Source organism: Aspergillus japonicus (genome assembly GCF_003184785.1).
Source record: "Aspergillus japonicus CBS 114.51 unplaced genomic scaffold BO86scaffold_40, whole genome shotgun sequence".
NCBI lineage: Eukaryota > Fungi > Ascomycota > Eurotiomycetes > Eurotiales > Aspergillaceae > Aspergillus > Aspergillus japonicus.
This window is the reverse complement of record NW_020291677.1, coordinates 40178-55766: the sequence shown is the minus strand read 5'-3', so window position 1 is coordinate 55766 and position 15589 is coordinate 40178. Positions and strand designations below refer to the sequence as shown.

Here is a 15589-nt window from a genome sequence, read left to right as displayed (position 1 = left end):
GGGGGCAGCGCCTGCATAGATAATTCGATGCACCTATTGCTTGCCTCCCAGTCCAACGGTGGGCCCGATCTCACCCAGCTCGTACAACGTGATTTGCTGGCAGTCAAATCCGTGGCAGCGGAAAGCCCATTCTAGTGGGATAGTTAATTGAACACTAGATTGCTTTTGGGCTGATCGTCCGTCGCCATTGGGAGAATGCGCATTTTGCGCCGTGGCTGATCCACGGTTGTAGCCGACGTCGGCCCTGGACCGGAACTCCTGCTTTGCGGGATCCACGCCCTCAAGTCAAATCTGGTTTATTATACGCTTCGTCCCGCTCGCCAAACGTTCTGTTGGATCGGTGCTTACTCGGGATTACTACGGATCAGGAATCCACGATTATAGATGATGCGAGGCTTGAGATCCGAATTGGTGAGTGAAGCTGGAGTCGGAAGAGGAATGCAGGGAGGGAAGCATACAGGAGGCATAACTTATCTGCCTTCCAGCAAGATAACCAACAGTAACCAATCAAAACCTTAGAGTCGGTGCCTTCTAAGAAGTTCCATTGCCGGAATTCTTCGAGCTGGGGCCCAGGATTGTGTTTCCGTTAGCCCGATGCTCCTCTTCCCTCAGAGGCTCAGTCCTCGAGCGACAGATCTGGCTTTGACCCACACATGGTAGCCTAACTACTGCCTTGGGCTTAGCTAACTACAGGGCATCGTGGCTGAAATAGATATGTACTCAGTACAAACGAGCATGCGCCCACGAAGCAACCTCACAATCAGCATACTATTCCCGGGCTTGAAGAGTCTGAAGCAAGAACATTCAAATAAGGTTGGTTGCTCTTGAGTTTGTACTGTACGTGCTTGTGCCCGGTTCATCGTGGCTTAAAGCCACCTCGTTCATTTAGTGCGGAATCCAGCCTCCGATCTTCTTCATCTTGCTAGCAATCTAAGACTTTTCTACCAAAGACATTGAACCTTCGAATCTCGAATCCGCTCTGGATGGAACTTCAGCCCAATCGACTGAAAAGGAAGGAGTCTAGTTTATTGAATGTGGAGGAGCGCGAAAAATCTGCAGATCGTCTACCCCCCTTTCTGCCCTCCCCCGGACCTGTCGCATTGGAGCGAACAGCTAATATTGGTGGTTGAGGCCATTATTCTGGTGAAAATCTTCCATCGGGCTGTAAGCGAGATTCTGGAGTGCGTATCCGTACTCCGTACTCCGTAGATGCAAATTATTATTTGCCACACTGGGTACAATCCCGGATCCTGCCGCGATGACGACCTTCCATCCAGTGTTCCAGATCTCAGCCTCCCCTCCAGTCGGAGGTCTTGATTCTGCCGGAGGATTATCCCGGACCTGAAAGTTCACACTGTGTGGATTTACTCAGACGAGGATGAGTACCGTAGGTGGTAAAAGGATTGGTGCTACATGATAATGGCCCACCCCGGGCCCTCTCGGTAGGTTACTGTATTGGGCAGGACTTGCGGTCCTCCAGGCTGGGATTGTATCATTCATTCAATCGTGCCATATCCTGATAAGCTGTGATGGAGCCCGACGAGTCCAATCAATGGCTTCCATCGGAAAAAGGGCGATCGCATCATTGCAGGTCTGTTTGGCACACAGTACTGAGTGAGCACCTGACGGAGCTTTGGAGTTTCGAAAGATCGCTGGAGAATCGACATAGCCAGTCAGGTGGCATCAGGGGGGGAGAAAAAGAAAGGAAAAAGACAATAAAACAAGTCAACGTGCAGTAGCTCTATCACATCATGATGAATCATAACTTAGTCTCCATAATCCCCCGCCAGCGATCGACACTGGGCCGATAGCTATAGTTGTTGATGCCTGGGGCACCAGGGCACTAATAACAGTAATGATTATGTAAAAGCTGATGCGGGCTAATTAGTCAGTCATCCCAAGTTGACCGCCTGCCGAATGGGGCTGAACGGAGATGTCCCATCGAGTCCACTGAACCCGGTACACTTACAGCTTCCCCGTAACTTTGCATCGAATGACTTATTGATCTCCGCAGAATCCATCCAGCCCACCTGGACCCTGGGGCAGCCAGTAAGGCTCATTGCCTCATCGCTTCCGACTTGTCAATCTAAGATGCGATAACAACCGCCCAGATCATGTCTTTACGAGGGCCCATGAAGCGCTCGCATCTGAGACAAGTGAGCGCCGCCAGTATAGAGACCCTTTCTACTGCCCGGTCGTTGGAGGCCCCTCATGCTGTGCCCCCTGAGCAGCAGTCATCAATCCTAGATGACAGGACGATTCGCTTGGTCTCCGCCAGTCTAGACCGACGACAATGTTCTCTCTGGGTTCACGATGAGACCTTCTCCAAGGAAGAGATCCTGTTCAATCAGGCCGCCTTCAGCGACACCGGGGCGCAGATCGGCGATGTGATCGAAATCCTGCCCGCCCGGTTCAACGGCGATGCGGCGCATACCTTCAAGGCGGATCTCGGGGCCAGGTCGTCACGGGACGTTCACGTTGAGCCCAACCCGACGCTTCACCCGGACCCCATGTCCAAATTCAAGACCCCTTTACAGGGTCGATGTCTCTTCGTCGTCAAGCCCCTGCCGCAGGAAATCAAAGCACGACACCCCAAGCTTGAACTCTCCGTAACTAGTGCCGTTGCCAACATCTTCGGCTTTAAGAACCGGACCACCGTCCATATTTCGATCGTGGAGCGCGCGCAGTGTTCTGCCTCCCATGTAGACATCTCCTTCCGCGACCAGTACCTGGTCCGCTCGGACATGTGGCGGCTGGTCATGTCCGAGCTGGCGGATAAAATCGTCTACAAGGGCCAGAAGATTGTCTTCATGGGTAGTATTAAGGCGACTGTTAAGAATATCTTCATCCGCGGCAAGAAGGTCCTCTCGGGCTTCTTCTCCCCGCAGACCATCCCCGTCTTCCGCAGCGAGTCGGCCAAGTATGTCCTGTTCATCCAGATGTCGCGGGAGATGTGGGACTTCGATTCGGAAGGGACGGGCGATATCCTTTTCAGCAGAGTCATCAACGGCTTCCTCCCGGAGCTCTTCAAGCGCTGGGCCAATTCCGACGCACGGCATCTGGTTACCATTGTGCTGTTCACCCGCGTGGAATACGATGCGACGGCGATAGGCCCTGCGTCCAATCTCAACCTGGACAGTTGGAAGAGTGACTTTACGACCAATGCAGCTCCGACCCGAGATTTCTACCGCGTGGTCGTCAATGATATGGCCAGTGGTCACTGGACGGCGATTTTAGATGAGCTGAAGAAGGATTTCAGAACCTTCTTGAGGGATGTTTCTATCCTCAAGCCACCGGAACAGATGCAGACGCCAACGGTCGATAGTATCAAGGTCGCCCCCAAAGCGCAATCTGCAACCATCGCAGGGCGACCCAGCACTGCTCTGCGTGGCAACATCTTGGAGGCGATTCACCTGGCTTCGTCTCACCTGGCTTATGATCACATCGATCGTGACATGCTTCACACGGGCACCTCGATCATCGTGATCACCCCTGGAAGCGGTGTATTTGAGGTCTCCTACGAGTCGCTGGCTTCGACGACGGAGGCTCTTACCAACCGCGGTATTGCCATTGACTTGGTCTGTCTAAGCCCCATGCCTCTTCACTCGGTGCCTTTGTTCAAATACCGTGAGCCGGTGAAGCGACCCCAGACGGCCTCGTACGGGGGAGACATTCGACATGGCGGCTATTCTCCGGAGGCTCGACCATCCTTCGCAAGCTTCGCTAGTCGCACCTCACATCTCTCGCCCAAGTCGGTCATGCATGGCTCGTACCCTGGGATGAGTAGCCGGCAGCCATGGTCTTCCCATTCGAACAATTGGAACTACGGAATTCCTCATTGGCTCGATATCTCATACTGGAACCCTGACACTTATCGCGAGGCTCGGCGGATTCTAAAGAAAGATCCGAATGCGCCAATCCCTTTCACCGTCACTAAACAATCGAAAATCTTCGTACCCCGCGTGCGCATGTACGAGATTCAAATGATGGGTGTCATGGAGAGCGAGCAGTCGAACATTTCCATCCCTTACCTGCTCGAAGGACAGGGAGTCACCAGAGGAGCTAGTCCGGCGAGTGGCCTGAGCCCTTCGAGCATAAGTCCTTCCAAGACGCCCTTGAAGCGCAACTCCCCATTCAGATACCAGCTCAGTGACAGTCTGCGGCCGGAGCCGTTTCTCCAGAATATGTCTTATCCCAAGGACGCCATTCTCGCAAAGACGAAGAAGTCTTCGAACTCGGTCATTGCTTGGATGGACAACTATGACGACGGTGTGTTTCATGCTTTGCCGAAGCGTGCTCAGCCTCGTAGGTCTGCGAAGAAAAAGCGAACCAGTGAGCCCGAAGTGCAAGTCTCCAATGCTCACGAACGGCTTTCCGCTCGATCCGTGACTCGATTGCGCGAGAATGAGAACAATGCCAACGAGCGCCCACATTCCGTCAGTTCGGCACCTCGGAAAATCGAGCCGTCACGCTCCGTGCAGAAGAGTCCGGTCTCGACCAAGGCTGCGTCGCCCAATAAGCCGGCTCTTAAGCCAACGTCTGCTACGAGAATGCCCCGGATATCGCGAACGATCAGTTTCGCCTTGCGGGGGCTAACCTCCATCGCACCGAGGGCCCAAGCGAGTACGGAGATCAATGTGGAACATGCCAGAGGTCAGCCCACGCAGAATGCGAAAAAGGTCTCCGGAATGCTTGCGGATTCGAGGAGCGTGGAATCCTTGAGCACGTCCGATTCAGCATCCACGAGGACCGTGATCGATTTGTCCACAACGTCTAGCACACCGAATACACCTCAAAAGTCCTCGCAAGGCTCGACAGCTACACCAACGAAGCCAATCTCCATCAAGGTTCCGCAGAAGCAGCCTTCTGAAGATGCCGAGCAACCGGATCGCTCCGTGGTTCCGGAGTCTTACTCGACCACGACCACTGAGATTCCAATGATCGATGACTCGCGCCACGAGAGCCGGGTCAGGAGGTCCAATCCTCGAGTCACGGTAACTGTGAATGGAGGCTCGCGCGAGGCTTCTTCGAAAAGCCCTCACAACACGGCATTGGCCCCTTGGGTCCGTTCTATCAATCCATGCAACACCTCCAAAGAGGTTATGCGAGAGACCAGTTGGTTTGGGCGCTGGCAGCATGCCTACCCCAGACCTCCTCATGTGGCCGTCGTCAAATGGAAAAGTTTAAAGTCCCCCGCCATTCTGCCTTTAACCACTGAAGAATTCCCCACTGCGAAGGAGTTGGCCTCGGACTACTTCCAAACCCCGTATCGTGTCTTCCCGAATGAAGATGCGGAAGGTATTGAGCCTCCGAAAACCCGAGGTGTGCTCCTTCGCGAGATGATCTCCTTGCGTCTGTCACATGGCTTTCAGATCGTGGTTGGTAGCGCTGTTGTAGAAGCCTCTGGACAATACGCTCTGGAATCACCCAATGTATTCGACACGCGTGGGCTGGAAAGAGATGGTGCTACTGTGTTTCTGTCTAAGGGCAACACGATTCATCGATTGATTTGTGTGGAAGGCGCGGAAATCGAAGTGACGCGCTATACCCATCGCAACTCGTCCATTCTTGCCTCGGAACAGTTCGATGACTTCAGTATGTACTCGCCGGCGATGCGCACGATCTTGAACCCGCAGTACGAGGTGAAGAACATCCGGCTCGATTCGAAGCTCGAGGAATACAACTGGAACTACGCCGACAACTACGTGGCTGGGCATCGAGATTATCTCTTTAACCCATCCCAGCAGCTCCACTTCTGGCGCGTGCGCTATGTCTTGATTCCGATGCATTTGCATGTGAATTCCCGCCGTCACATTCAGACGTTTAACGAAGACAACGAGGAGGAGATCCACCTCCTGGGTATCAATCAATTGACACGGATCTGGCAGCGCCACAAGTACATCCCACCGGAGGAGAAGCTCTTCAATGCCTCGAATGGCAAAAAGGCCGAGAACCCGCTCAACATCATCTACAACACGCAGAACTCGTCGGAGGTGGTCGCCGCAGAGCTGGATCGGATGCAACTGACCGACCCGAGCCTGGATAGTGCGCCTGCCCAGCTGTTGCCCGAGTCCGAGCAGTTTGAGCGCTCCAGCATCACCCTGTCAACGTTGGCACAAGCCATCCAAGGCGAGAAGGGTATACGTATGGAGGATCGACGGTGGCACTGGCGGCTGCACTACAGCTGCTTCATCGGATTCGAACTCACCACCTGGCTGATTCAGACTTTCCGCGATATCGAAACCCGAGAGGAAGCGGTGGACTTCGGCAACGAACTGCTGAAGCACGGACTCTTCCATCACGTTGAACGGCGACACAATTTCCGCGACGGGAACTATTTCTATCAGCTGTCGAGCGAATATCGGCCGCATCGTCCGGAGTCGCGAGGCGGCTGGTTTCCCCAGATGCGGCCGGATAAGGCGACCCCCTCGACTCCTGCTGTCGATCACTCGAGCAATCATTCCCGCGCGGAGTCGCGATCCGAGTCTCGATCAGAGTCCCGGTCCGAGAGTGTGGATGACGCCATGCCTCAGGTGCCCAACACGCCGTCCAGAGCCAAGAATAAAGCTACGATCATGCTGTCGAAGAAGATGCAGTACGACGTGGATCCGCGTCGACGATCGAACCGCCCCGAGGTCATCGATCTTCACTACGACCGTCTGCATAACCCGGACAACTGCTTCCACATCGAACTCAGCTGGATGGGCACGACGGCCAAACTGATCGAAGACACGGTGCTGTCGTGGGCGGCGACCGCGGAGAAGTTCGGCCTGAAGCTCGTGCAGGTGCCCATCGCCGAGGCGTCTGCGATCGACCAGACGCAGCCCTTCCGCAAGCCCTTTCGCGTGCAACTCAAGGTGCCGCCCCCGCGCGGGCCGGCCCCCGTGCCCTACAACCCCAACCCCGCGGCGTCCGTCCCGGCGCAGAACCTCAATCCAGATCCCCTCTACTTCCAGAAGGCCCTGCTGCGCAAGTTCGACTTTGTGCTCGACTTCGAGGCCCGGTCGGCGTTCCCCGCCGACGTCGAGGTGTCCTACTCCTGGGGCATCCCGGACTACCGCTACCCGCAGTTCATCCACCGATCGGGCAGTCTGCTCGCGCAGATCACCGACGAGGGCGAGTTCCTGTTCCTGGCCAACCGGCTGGTGAGCACGCGCAGCACCGCGAGCCGCGACATGCCCCGCCTGGAGCGCATGGAGCGCGCGGAGCAGTACCGGGCCCGCGCCGGCACGTACGACCCGGTCGCCGCGGACCGCGTCTCCTCGACCTCCTCCCCGCGTCTCTCGCCGATGGTGCGCCCAATCCATGACCTCACCGGTGGGAGTGGCAGCAGCAGCAGCAGCACCACCATCGGCGGCAGTAGCACCAGTCATCCCAGCGCTACGAGCAATCCCAAAGATAGTGCCAGCCTCCCCCCGGTCGCCCCGCCCGGCCAACACCCCAGCATCGACTCCTCCAACCTCTACCGCGCGCCCGAGCACATCCTGAACGGCATCGTGGATTTCTGTAATGATCCGATCCGTCTGCAGCAGTTCTATAAGGAGTCGCACGCGCGCCCGGTCTCGACGCGCGTCACGCCGTCGAACCCGCCAACCAAGATGACGGATATTCCCTCGCTAGAGCTGCCTGATAGTGTCGTGGGCCATCCGCAGCATCCGCTGCTGCCGGCGTTGCCGCAGCGGATCCATTCCAGCGCGGTGCTGATGAACCCGTCGACGGAGGCGCGGGCGCGCTCGCGGGACGAGGGGAGCAGTCTGGTGCGGGGGAGTCCGCGCAGTGGGAGTTTGCGGCCGTTGATGTGATTTGGTCAAGGGTTTGTGATGGGGTCGTTTTTGAGGATGAGGGTGTTTGTTGATGAGTAACTGCTGGTGTAATGTGTATGTGTATGTGTATGTGTATGTGTAGTGGTCGTGGATGGATACCCTGTGAGCCATGTATTACAACCTAATGACCGATTGTATGAGTATCTTCCTAGTGTCTTACTTTTTAGCCTTTCCAGACCTCGCAACACCAACTCGCAGTTATAGACAGCATCTCCCTGCATTCTTGAGTCCACCCCTACACCGTGAGATAGCCCAACAACAACCACCACCATTCACAAAACAAACATTCTCCCAGACAGAAGCTGCTCAAACCTACACCCATACCCAAGCCAACAACAGCCCCCCTCACTGAATAATCGTAACCTTGACCCCCTCCACATCAGCCTTAACCTCCCCGCCCTCCTTCCTTACCCTCACAACCGAGCGCACCTCATGCGCCTTGACCGGATCGACCACCTCGACCTCGACCTCCCCATCAAGGTCACCATTAACCAGCACCTCCAGCCCGACCAACGGATCATCCTCCGGTTTAGTCAAATGAAAATTGACCGGCACGACGGCCCCCGGCCGAATCAACAGCGGCAGGGTCTCGAACCCATGCGTCTCGGTATACCATCTGCCGCCCTTGTACTTCTTGGCATGATCAAACCAACTCACCCACTCCCCCGCCTCTTCCGGATCAGTATCCGGAACGTAAAACGACACCACCCCCTCCTTACTAAACACGGGGGCGACCAACAGATCGCCGCCAAGCATGTACCCCGTATCCACGGCCCACGCATTCTGATCGTGCGGAAACTCGAGCAGCAAGGGCCGCATCACGGGCGTGCCACGACGGGCCCCCTCCAACGCGTTCCGCAGAAGATACGGCGTGAGCGCGATCTTCCGCTTCACGCACTCGCGCAGCACGACCGAGCAGTCCTCGCCGTAGATCCACGGCACGCGGAACGAGTGGCTCCCGTGGAGTCGGGAGTGCGTGGACAGCAAGCCGAACTGCACCCAGCGCTTGTACACGTCCGGCGGCGGGGTGCCCTCGAAGCCGCCGATGTCGGAGGCCCAGAAGATGAAGCCGCTGAGACTCAGCGAGAGGCAGCCGCGCAGGGACTCGGCCATCGCCTCGTAGGTGCTCTCGCAGTCGCCGCCCCAGTGGATCGGGAACTTCTGGCCGCCGGCGGCGGTGGAGCGGGCGAAGAGGACGGCGCCGGACTTGTTGGTGGGGGTTTGCGTGGTGGGGTCGCGGTTGTCCGGGTGGTGGTGGAGGAGCGTCGTGTAGCACAGTTCGTTGAAGGTGAGGGTGTAGTAGTTGTGCATTCGGGTGGGGTCGACGTTGCGGTCGAAGTAGGTGACGTTGCGGTAGGGGATGCGTTCGCCGAAGTCGGTTTTGAAGCTGTCCACGCCGAGTTCGAGCAGGCGGCGCAGGTGGGCTTGGAACCAGGTGCGCGCGGACGGGTTCGTGAAGTCCACGATCGCCATGCCCGCTTGCCAGTAGTCCCATTGCCAGACGGTGCCGTCGGTGCGCTGGGGGGACGGGGCCGGGGCCGGGGGGTTAGTGAGGGTTGCCCGGGGGAGTAGCAGAGGTAGGGGCTAACAGGGGAAGGTAGTAGGGTAGGTAGGGGCGTACCTTGATGAAGTATCCTTTCTCTTTGCCCTCCTTGAACAGCGGCGATGCCTGGCCGACGTACGGGTTGAGCCAGACACTGATCCGCAGCCCGCGTTCCTTCAGCCGCTTGATGTAGCCCGCGGCGTCGGGGAACATGGCCGAGTCGAACTCGAAGTCGCACCACTGGTACGACTTCATCCAGAAGCAGTCGAAGTGGAACACGCCCAGCGGGATCTCGCGGTCCCGGAACCCGTCCAGGAAGCCGGTGACGGTCTGTTCGTCGTAGTTGGTCGTGAAGCCTGTCCCATACAGCATCAGCATCGGCATCGTCTCAACCCCCTCCCAATCAAGGACTGCACACCACCACCACCACCACCACCACCACTGCCAACTATACACTAGGACTAAGGTGAAGCGGAACATACTTGTCGTCAGCCAAAGATTATAACTCCACGCCGGCACCAGACTCGGCCGCCCCGTCAAGGCCGTATACCGCTCCAGGATCGCCTTGGGCGAGTCCCCGTAGATGACGAAATACTCGAGCTCCTCGCCGGGCACCGAGATATTGACGCGGGTCGTGCGCTCCGACTGCAGCTCCAGACTGACCTTGCCCGGGTGGTTCACGAACACGCCGTACCCGGCCGAGCTCAGGTAGAAGGGGATGTTCTTGTACGCCAGCTCGGAGGAGGTGCCGCCGTCCTCGTTCCAGATGTCGACCGTCTGCCCGTTCTTCACAAACGGGCCGAACCGCTCGCCCAGCCCGTACAGCTTCTCGCCCACGCCCAGGTCCAGCGCCGCCAGCATGTAGCCCTGCCGCTCGAAGAAGATCCCGTCGTCCCACCGGGACTTGTCGGTCGTCTGGTCGCCGATGTACCCGATCGAGCGCCAGGAGTGGCCCGTCAGTTTCTTGTTGGTGGGCGAAGAAAAGACGAAGTCGAGTTCGTTGGGCGCGGTCGTCACGGCCAGGTCGAGGCCGCCGCTGCGGTAGTGCAGCGCCTGGTTCTCCTCGTGCGAGATCTGGACATGGCCGGTGGTCTTGGTGAGTTCGTAGTGCGGGCCTTTGCCGATGCCGCCGGCCCTGTGGTATCATTAGTATGCGCGTTCGGGACAATGACCTGAACACTGGCTGCAGGGTGCTCTGAATGAAAAGAGAGAGAGGGTACGCACCAATGCACAAGCTTCACGCCGATAATCCCTTCCAACGGCGACGTGACCTGCGCCGAGACCGTCGCTATACGGCCATAAATCGTCAGTCCAAGCCCCCTCTCTCGTCTTCTACTCATCCCCATCTGGATCCAAGAGGAAGGGAAGGGAACCACCCACCGGAGTTCAGCGTATCACCCCGGTGCCGCTGGAACTTGTTCAGGAGCAGATCCACCGTCTCGTTCTCGACGCTCAGGCGCTCCACATTGTTCATCCAGTCGATCCGGATCCCCTCCTGTCCCTCGCAAAGCGCTCACACATTAACCTCTGATTCGGCTCGGGTCGGGACAGGGAAACTCACCCGGATGCGCCACATTCCCTCGGTGAATTTCATGGTGATGGATGGAGGTGTCAATTGATGATGTGTAGAGGGTTTGAACTTGGGGGGGGGAGCAATGCTGGACCCTGAGGGGAGGCGAGAGACCTCGGGTCAACGAGCAGCGCGGCGTGTCTTAAGTATGAATTGGAACATTGTCAAGGCTCAACACCCCACCCCACCCCGCAGTACAAGCACTGCACTGCCAGACAGACAGACCAGGATTGCGCCGGTTGAATAGACACCATGGCATCTCACGGGCCGGAAGACCGAGAGAACCGAGAGAGAGACAGAAAGGGGGGTGATTGGAAGAGGGGTAAAAACCACCGCCGTCATTTTGGCTTAAGCCTAAGTAAGGCTAAATGAACCCTGGATTTATCCTGCTTGGATTTGTCCACCAATCGCTTCGCCCGCCAGAAGGAAGAAGGAAGACGTCTCCGATGGGCTGATGCTGATGCTGATGCCAACTGCCACCAAGATCTTGAGATATTAATTTTAAAATTACTTCCCTAGAGTTCACGTGCATCTGTCATTGACGGTCGTCAGATCATGTATGTATGTATGTATGTATGTATGTATGGATGATGATGATGATGATGATAATGATGTACTGTATGTATGGATGTACGGATGAATGTATGCTCAACGCTGGGTCGAGTGCAGAAAATACTCAACATGGGTATCATGTTAACACAAAAGCATCAGAACAGAGAATCCACTCATCCCCCACCCCCACCCCCACCCCACCCCTACCACGCCTCCTCGACATCGAGAAGCCACTTGCGAACTCCCTCGCGCAGCGTGTTATCCGCCCCGGCCAACGCACGCTTGCGCTCTCTATCGGCTAGGCCGAGCTCCCCATCAACATCCTCGCGGCAATGCTCCGCGGTCACACTGCGCACCACCTCTTCCAGCGCCCCGAGAACCAGCTTGCGACACTCAGTCCGAGGCACCTCGACGGGTCGGATTTCTTCCCGCGCGGTCGCGGGAGCTTCCGCTGACGGCTTATCCTCCCCGCGACGACCACGCGACGGCGACGGCGCGCGAGAATGGACCATGGACGACGGTCCACTCTGCGCAAGTACACGTTCCAGAGCGTCGACAAGGGTGCCATCCAGATCCATCACGGGCTCTTCCACAAACCGTTCCTCAACCTCGGTAGGATAGAAGTCGTCCATGGAGGAATTATTGGATGTCTTGCTCGACCCAGTGGCGTGCGAGAAGAAGCTGGTGAGCTGCGAGGCTGACACCAACCCGTTGGACACGTACCGCGGAGTGCCGGGCTGCGAAGGGAAATAGGGCGTGTACGCCTTGCGCGACGACCCATGTCCCACAAGTTTACGTCGCAGTCGCAGTCGCTTCACTGTAAAGTTCCGGACGTCCGCGATCACGGTGGTCGCAACATCCACCCATCGTTCCGAGCCGTCCGCGTTGAGACACATGGCTTGGCTTGGCGTAGGCTCAGCCTGCATGGCGCGCTTGATATCGGCTTCCAGCGAGGCGTATGGTCTCACGGCCTGCAGGAGAAAGTCATCATGGAACGTTCGCAGCCAGCCAGCTACATTGGTATTAGGTCCGTCGTTGTCCTTGAGACTACCGTGAAACCCGGATACACTGCTCTGTGTAGATGCCATTGCATCCATACTAGTAACCGAGGTGCGGGTCTTCTTCGGAGAGGCCAGCGTGGAGTCCCCGGACGACGAAAGCGACAGGAATCCTGGGAGCGGCAGGTCCACGTCCACCACGCCGTCATCTCCACGAACGGCCATCTTCAAGGAAGACTCCCTGGTCTGGTCCGTGGTCGACGACAAATCCGGTGTGTCCTCCTCGAATGAGATATGACTGTTTGTCGCCGGAGGAATAGAGATATTGCCGCTCGTAGGAGCTTTGGGTGCCGCCGCCATGGGTTCCTCCGATGCTTCTTTGACCATCTGGGCAAGTGTCGGAGGGTTCCGCCGGGGTGGGTTCGTATAAGCAGACACCGATCGCTTGCGCGCTTCAGATGGCGCCGGGGCTTCGCCAGCGTCTGATGACTCCTGACGAGAGCTCCACAAGCCAGAGAACAATGTGCCCCAGCGGCCACTCGCGGGAGGTATCTGGCCATTAGCACAGGTTGCCGAGGTTTCGGACCGCCGCAGATTCTTTAGAAGGGTTTCTGACGCCAGGCTGTCACGACCTTCGGTCACACTTGGATCCGATCCCATCCGCTCAGACCGGCTCTGCGAGGCAAAGTGCGGGACGGGAACGGTGCTACTCGGAGTAGTGGTCGAAGTGGTGGCTGCACTCGTATTCCTCGGACGCATGTCTCGAGTATGGATAGGAACTCCTAAGGCTCGGATCGAGCGGGCATCTGAGCCCCTGCGCTTCGCGCCAAAATCAGGCGGAACCATAGGCTCGGGTTCTTCCGCCGAACGATGGGCCGTCTCATTGGATGAAGCACTAACAGAACGCTGGTGCTGCTCTCTCTCATTGAGATTGAGGCGCTGCGCACGAGACCGTCGTTCCATCACTCTCCGCAACGCCTCCTGTCGTAAGATAGGAACATTAGGCGGGCTCTGGGAGACAGCACGGGTCGACGCCGCAGTGCCAGGACGGATCGGAGACGGCAGGGGCTCGAAGCGCTGTTTGGGCGGCAAGAACGCCGCCAGTAAGAAAATCAGTCTTCTGGCGGTCATCTTATCCGGCGAGATAATCACGGTGCGATTAGCCAGCATCGGGTCGGCATCGTGCTGAGCCTTCTGTTGCAGATAGTGCCGCCGACGGTACCACTCCGGGCCCACGGCATTGAGCCACTCCGTGTGGTTCCCCAAGAAGGCAGTAACCAGGACCAGGAAGAAGAAACTGTGCTCTTTGTCTCCGAGACTGCGGATTATCGACCGCCCTTCTTCACGCCAGACGCCCCAGCGGCTCTGGCCTGTAACGACGTAAGGCATCTGCAGAGCCGTGCTAATGCGACGAGTGCTGCGGATCGCTTCGTCGCGAAGCTTTGAGTTGATGGACAAAACGTTGACCGGCAGATGAACAAAGGTCTGATTAGTCCTCTGCATGTTTGGAGGTTTAGCCGGCTTGGGGTGCGGTCCGGCCGAGGCGTCTACCTTTTTGAGTAAGAACAGGATCTCGTTCCGAGACAGCCTCTCCAAATGGGACAGCGTCCGGTTGATGATATCCCAGTGATCTACCAACAGATCAATCCGCTCATCCAGACTCGCGGGAGGAGATGCAAGGGACAGGCTGTCCTCGAAGAAGCCGCCACGCCAGCGATAGTCCGAGTCCAATGAGCACGAAAGCCCTGGCTTGGGAGAGTCTGGACCTTGCGCAAACCGAGAAACCGGCCGCCCACCATTTCGGGATAAGAGCGGGATCTGGATTGTAATAGCGACCGCATACATGGGGGTTTTCTTCTCCTTAATCTTCTTGCGCTTCGAGACGTCCGGGAAGGGAAACCCCGGGCTCGGAAGAGCGTCGTGGGAGACTGAAGATGACAAGTCAGACCTATCCGGAGGGGAGTCATCATCTCCGCCTTCGGGCAGATGCACACTGAACATCCTGGTCAACAGGATCGTGACCTTGGCAGGTGGTTTCGGCTCATTACCACGATCGGAGCCGCCAAACGTCGTGGAACTTCCCGTAGTATATGCTCGTGATAGAGAGCTACGTGCCGCCGGAGAGGCTGGCGAGGTTTGACCCGGTTCATCATCGGCCGAAATGATATGCATCTTGGTGGAGGAACCTTTGTAGCTGAAGGCACTGCTCCCAAAGATGCAGTTCAACAGCCCGGAATCATTTGCATCCGTCGTGCCCCGGGAATGGCCACTTTCGGCGAAGTTCCCGCCTGGTGCCAGTGTAGAGCTACGGACCCGTGCCCTCATGAACGCGCCGGAAGACATGGGTGGGGATCGCCGTGTCTCTGCCGCCGCAGACAGCGGGCTTGATTCCACCACCGAGGACTGAGGCAGATAACCCCGCCGCGGGCCGCGAGTCAACGTGGAGAGCGTGCGGGCATGGCGGGTACCAGTGTTTTCGAACACCTGTGGCTCCAAGCCCAGACCATGTGAGCCTTGTCCCTGCGGAGTGGCCCGGGTATCCAGTAACACACAGGCATCCCGGTCTCCCAGCGCGTTTTGAGCGATTATCACTCGGAAATCCTTCAGGTGGTCCAATTCGACGCCGCCACCACGATCATCATATCCACCGGCCGTGGAGGTATTCGGGGAATTGAAAGCGGTATGAAGGGGGTACGCATGCGAGTTGGATCGGCGAAGAAGACTAACGTCAGGGTACAGCAAGCCCGATGTATGTTCCTCCTCTGTGACCGATTCCAGTGGCTGTGGGTTCTTCGCGGAGTATGCCGTGGGATTGAGAGTGGCCGCTGCAGTATTCAATAGTCGACCGAGCATGATGATAAAGTCGACTCGGAACGGAACTGCAGAGTAAGTGAAAAGGGCGGGGAAAGATCGCAGGATCGATTACGCAGAAGCGTTCAAATAAAATGCGCCAATGAAACAAGCAGGAAACCAACAGTCAGACCGATCAACTAGACTGAGCTGCAGTTCCCCATGATTCAATTTCGCGAGGGAACGACCATGATCAGGCCGTAAATGGAAGAATAAGTGTGTTTCTGGTGGAGGCTGAGAGAAACACACGTCG

The 15589-nt window shown here is 57.2% G+C and overlaps 3 protein-coding genes across 3 annotated transcripts; 1 reads left to right on the top strand and 2 right to left on the bottom strand.

Moving 5' to 3' along the window:
- Positions 1-2114: 2114 nt before the first annotated feature.
- iml1 (GTPase-activating protein IML1) lies at positions 2115-7869 on the top strand (the record flags this gene model as incomplete). Its single annotated transcript, XM_025670077.1, has 2 exons — positions 2115-7317; positions 7399-7869. The coding sequence occupies 2 exons, from the start codon at positions 2115-2117 to the stop codon at positions 7800-7802; spliced, it is 5607 nt and encodes a 1868-aa protein (XP_025525788.1). The 3' UTR covers positions 7803-7869.
- A 54-nt stretch (positions 7870-7923) lies between these two features.
- On the bottom strand, positions 7924-11373 carry BO86DRAFT_390664 (putative sugar hydrolase). The gene is made up of 6 exons (XM_025672447.1): positions 10928-11373; positions 10747-10861; positions 10591-10654; positions 9849-10501; positions 9445-9722; positions 7924-9341 (listed from the first exon to the last, which is right to left on the bottom strand). Exons 1-6 carry the CDS (start codon positions 10958-10960, stop codon positions 8169-8171), a joined length of 2316 nt encoding a protein of 771 aa, XP_025525787.1. The 5' UTR covers positions 10961-11373; the 3' UTR covers positions 7924-8168.
- A 318-nt stretch (positions 11374-11691) lies between these two features.
- BO86DRAFT_435194 (uncharacterized protein) lies at positions 11692-15499 on the bottom strand (the record flags this gene model as incomplete). Its single annotated transcript, XM_025675942.1, has 1 exon — positions 11692-15499. The coding sequence occupies exon 1, from the start codon at positions 15337-15339 to the stop codon at positions 11692-11694; it is 3648 nt and encodes a 1215-aa protein (XP_025525786.1). The 5' UTR covers positions 15340-15499.
- Positions 15500-15589: the final 90 nt, after the last annotated feature.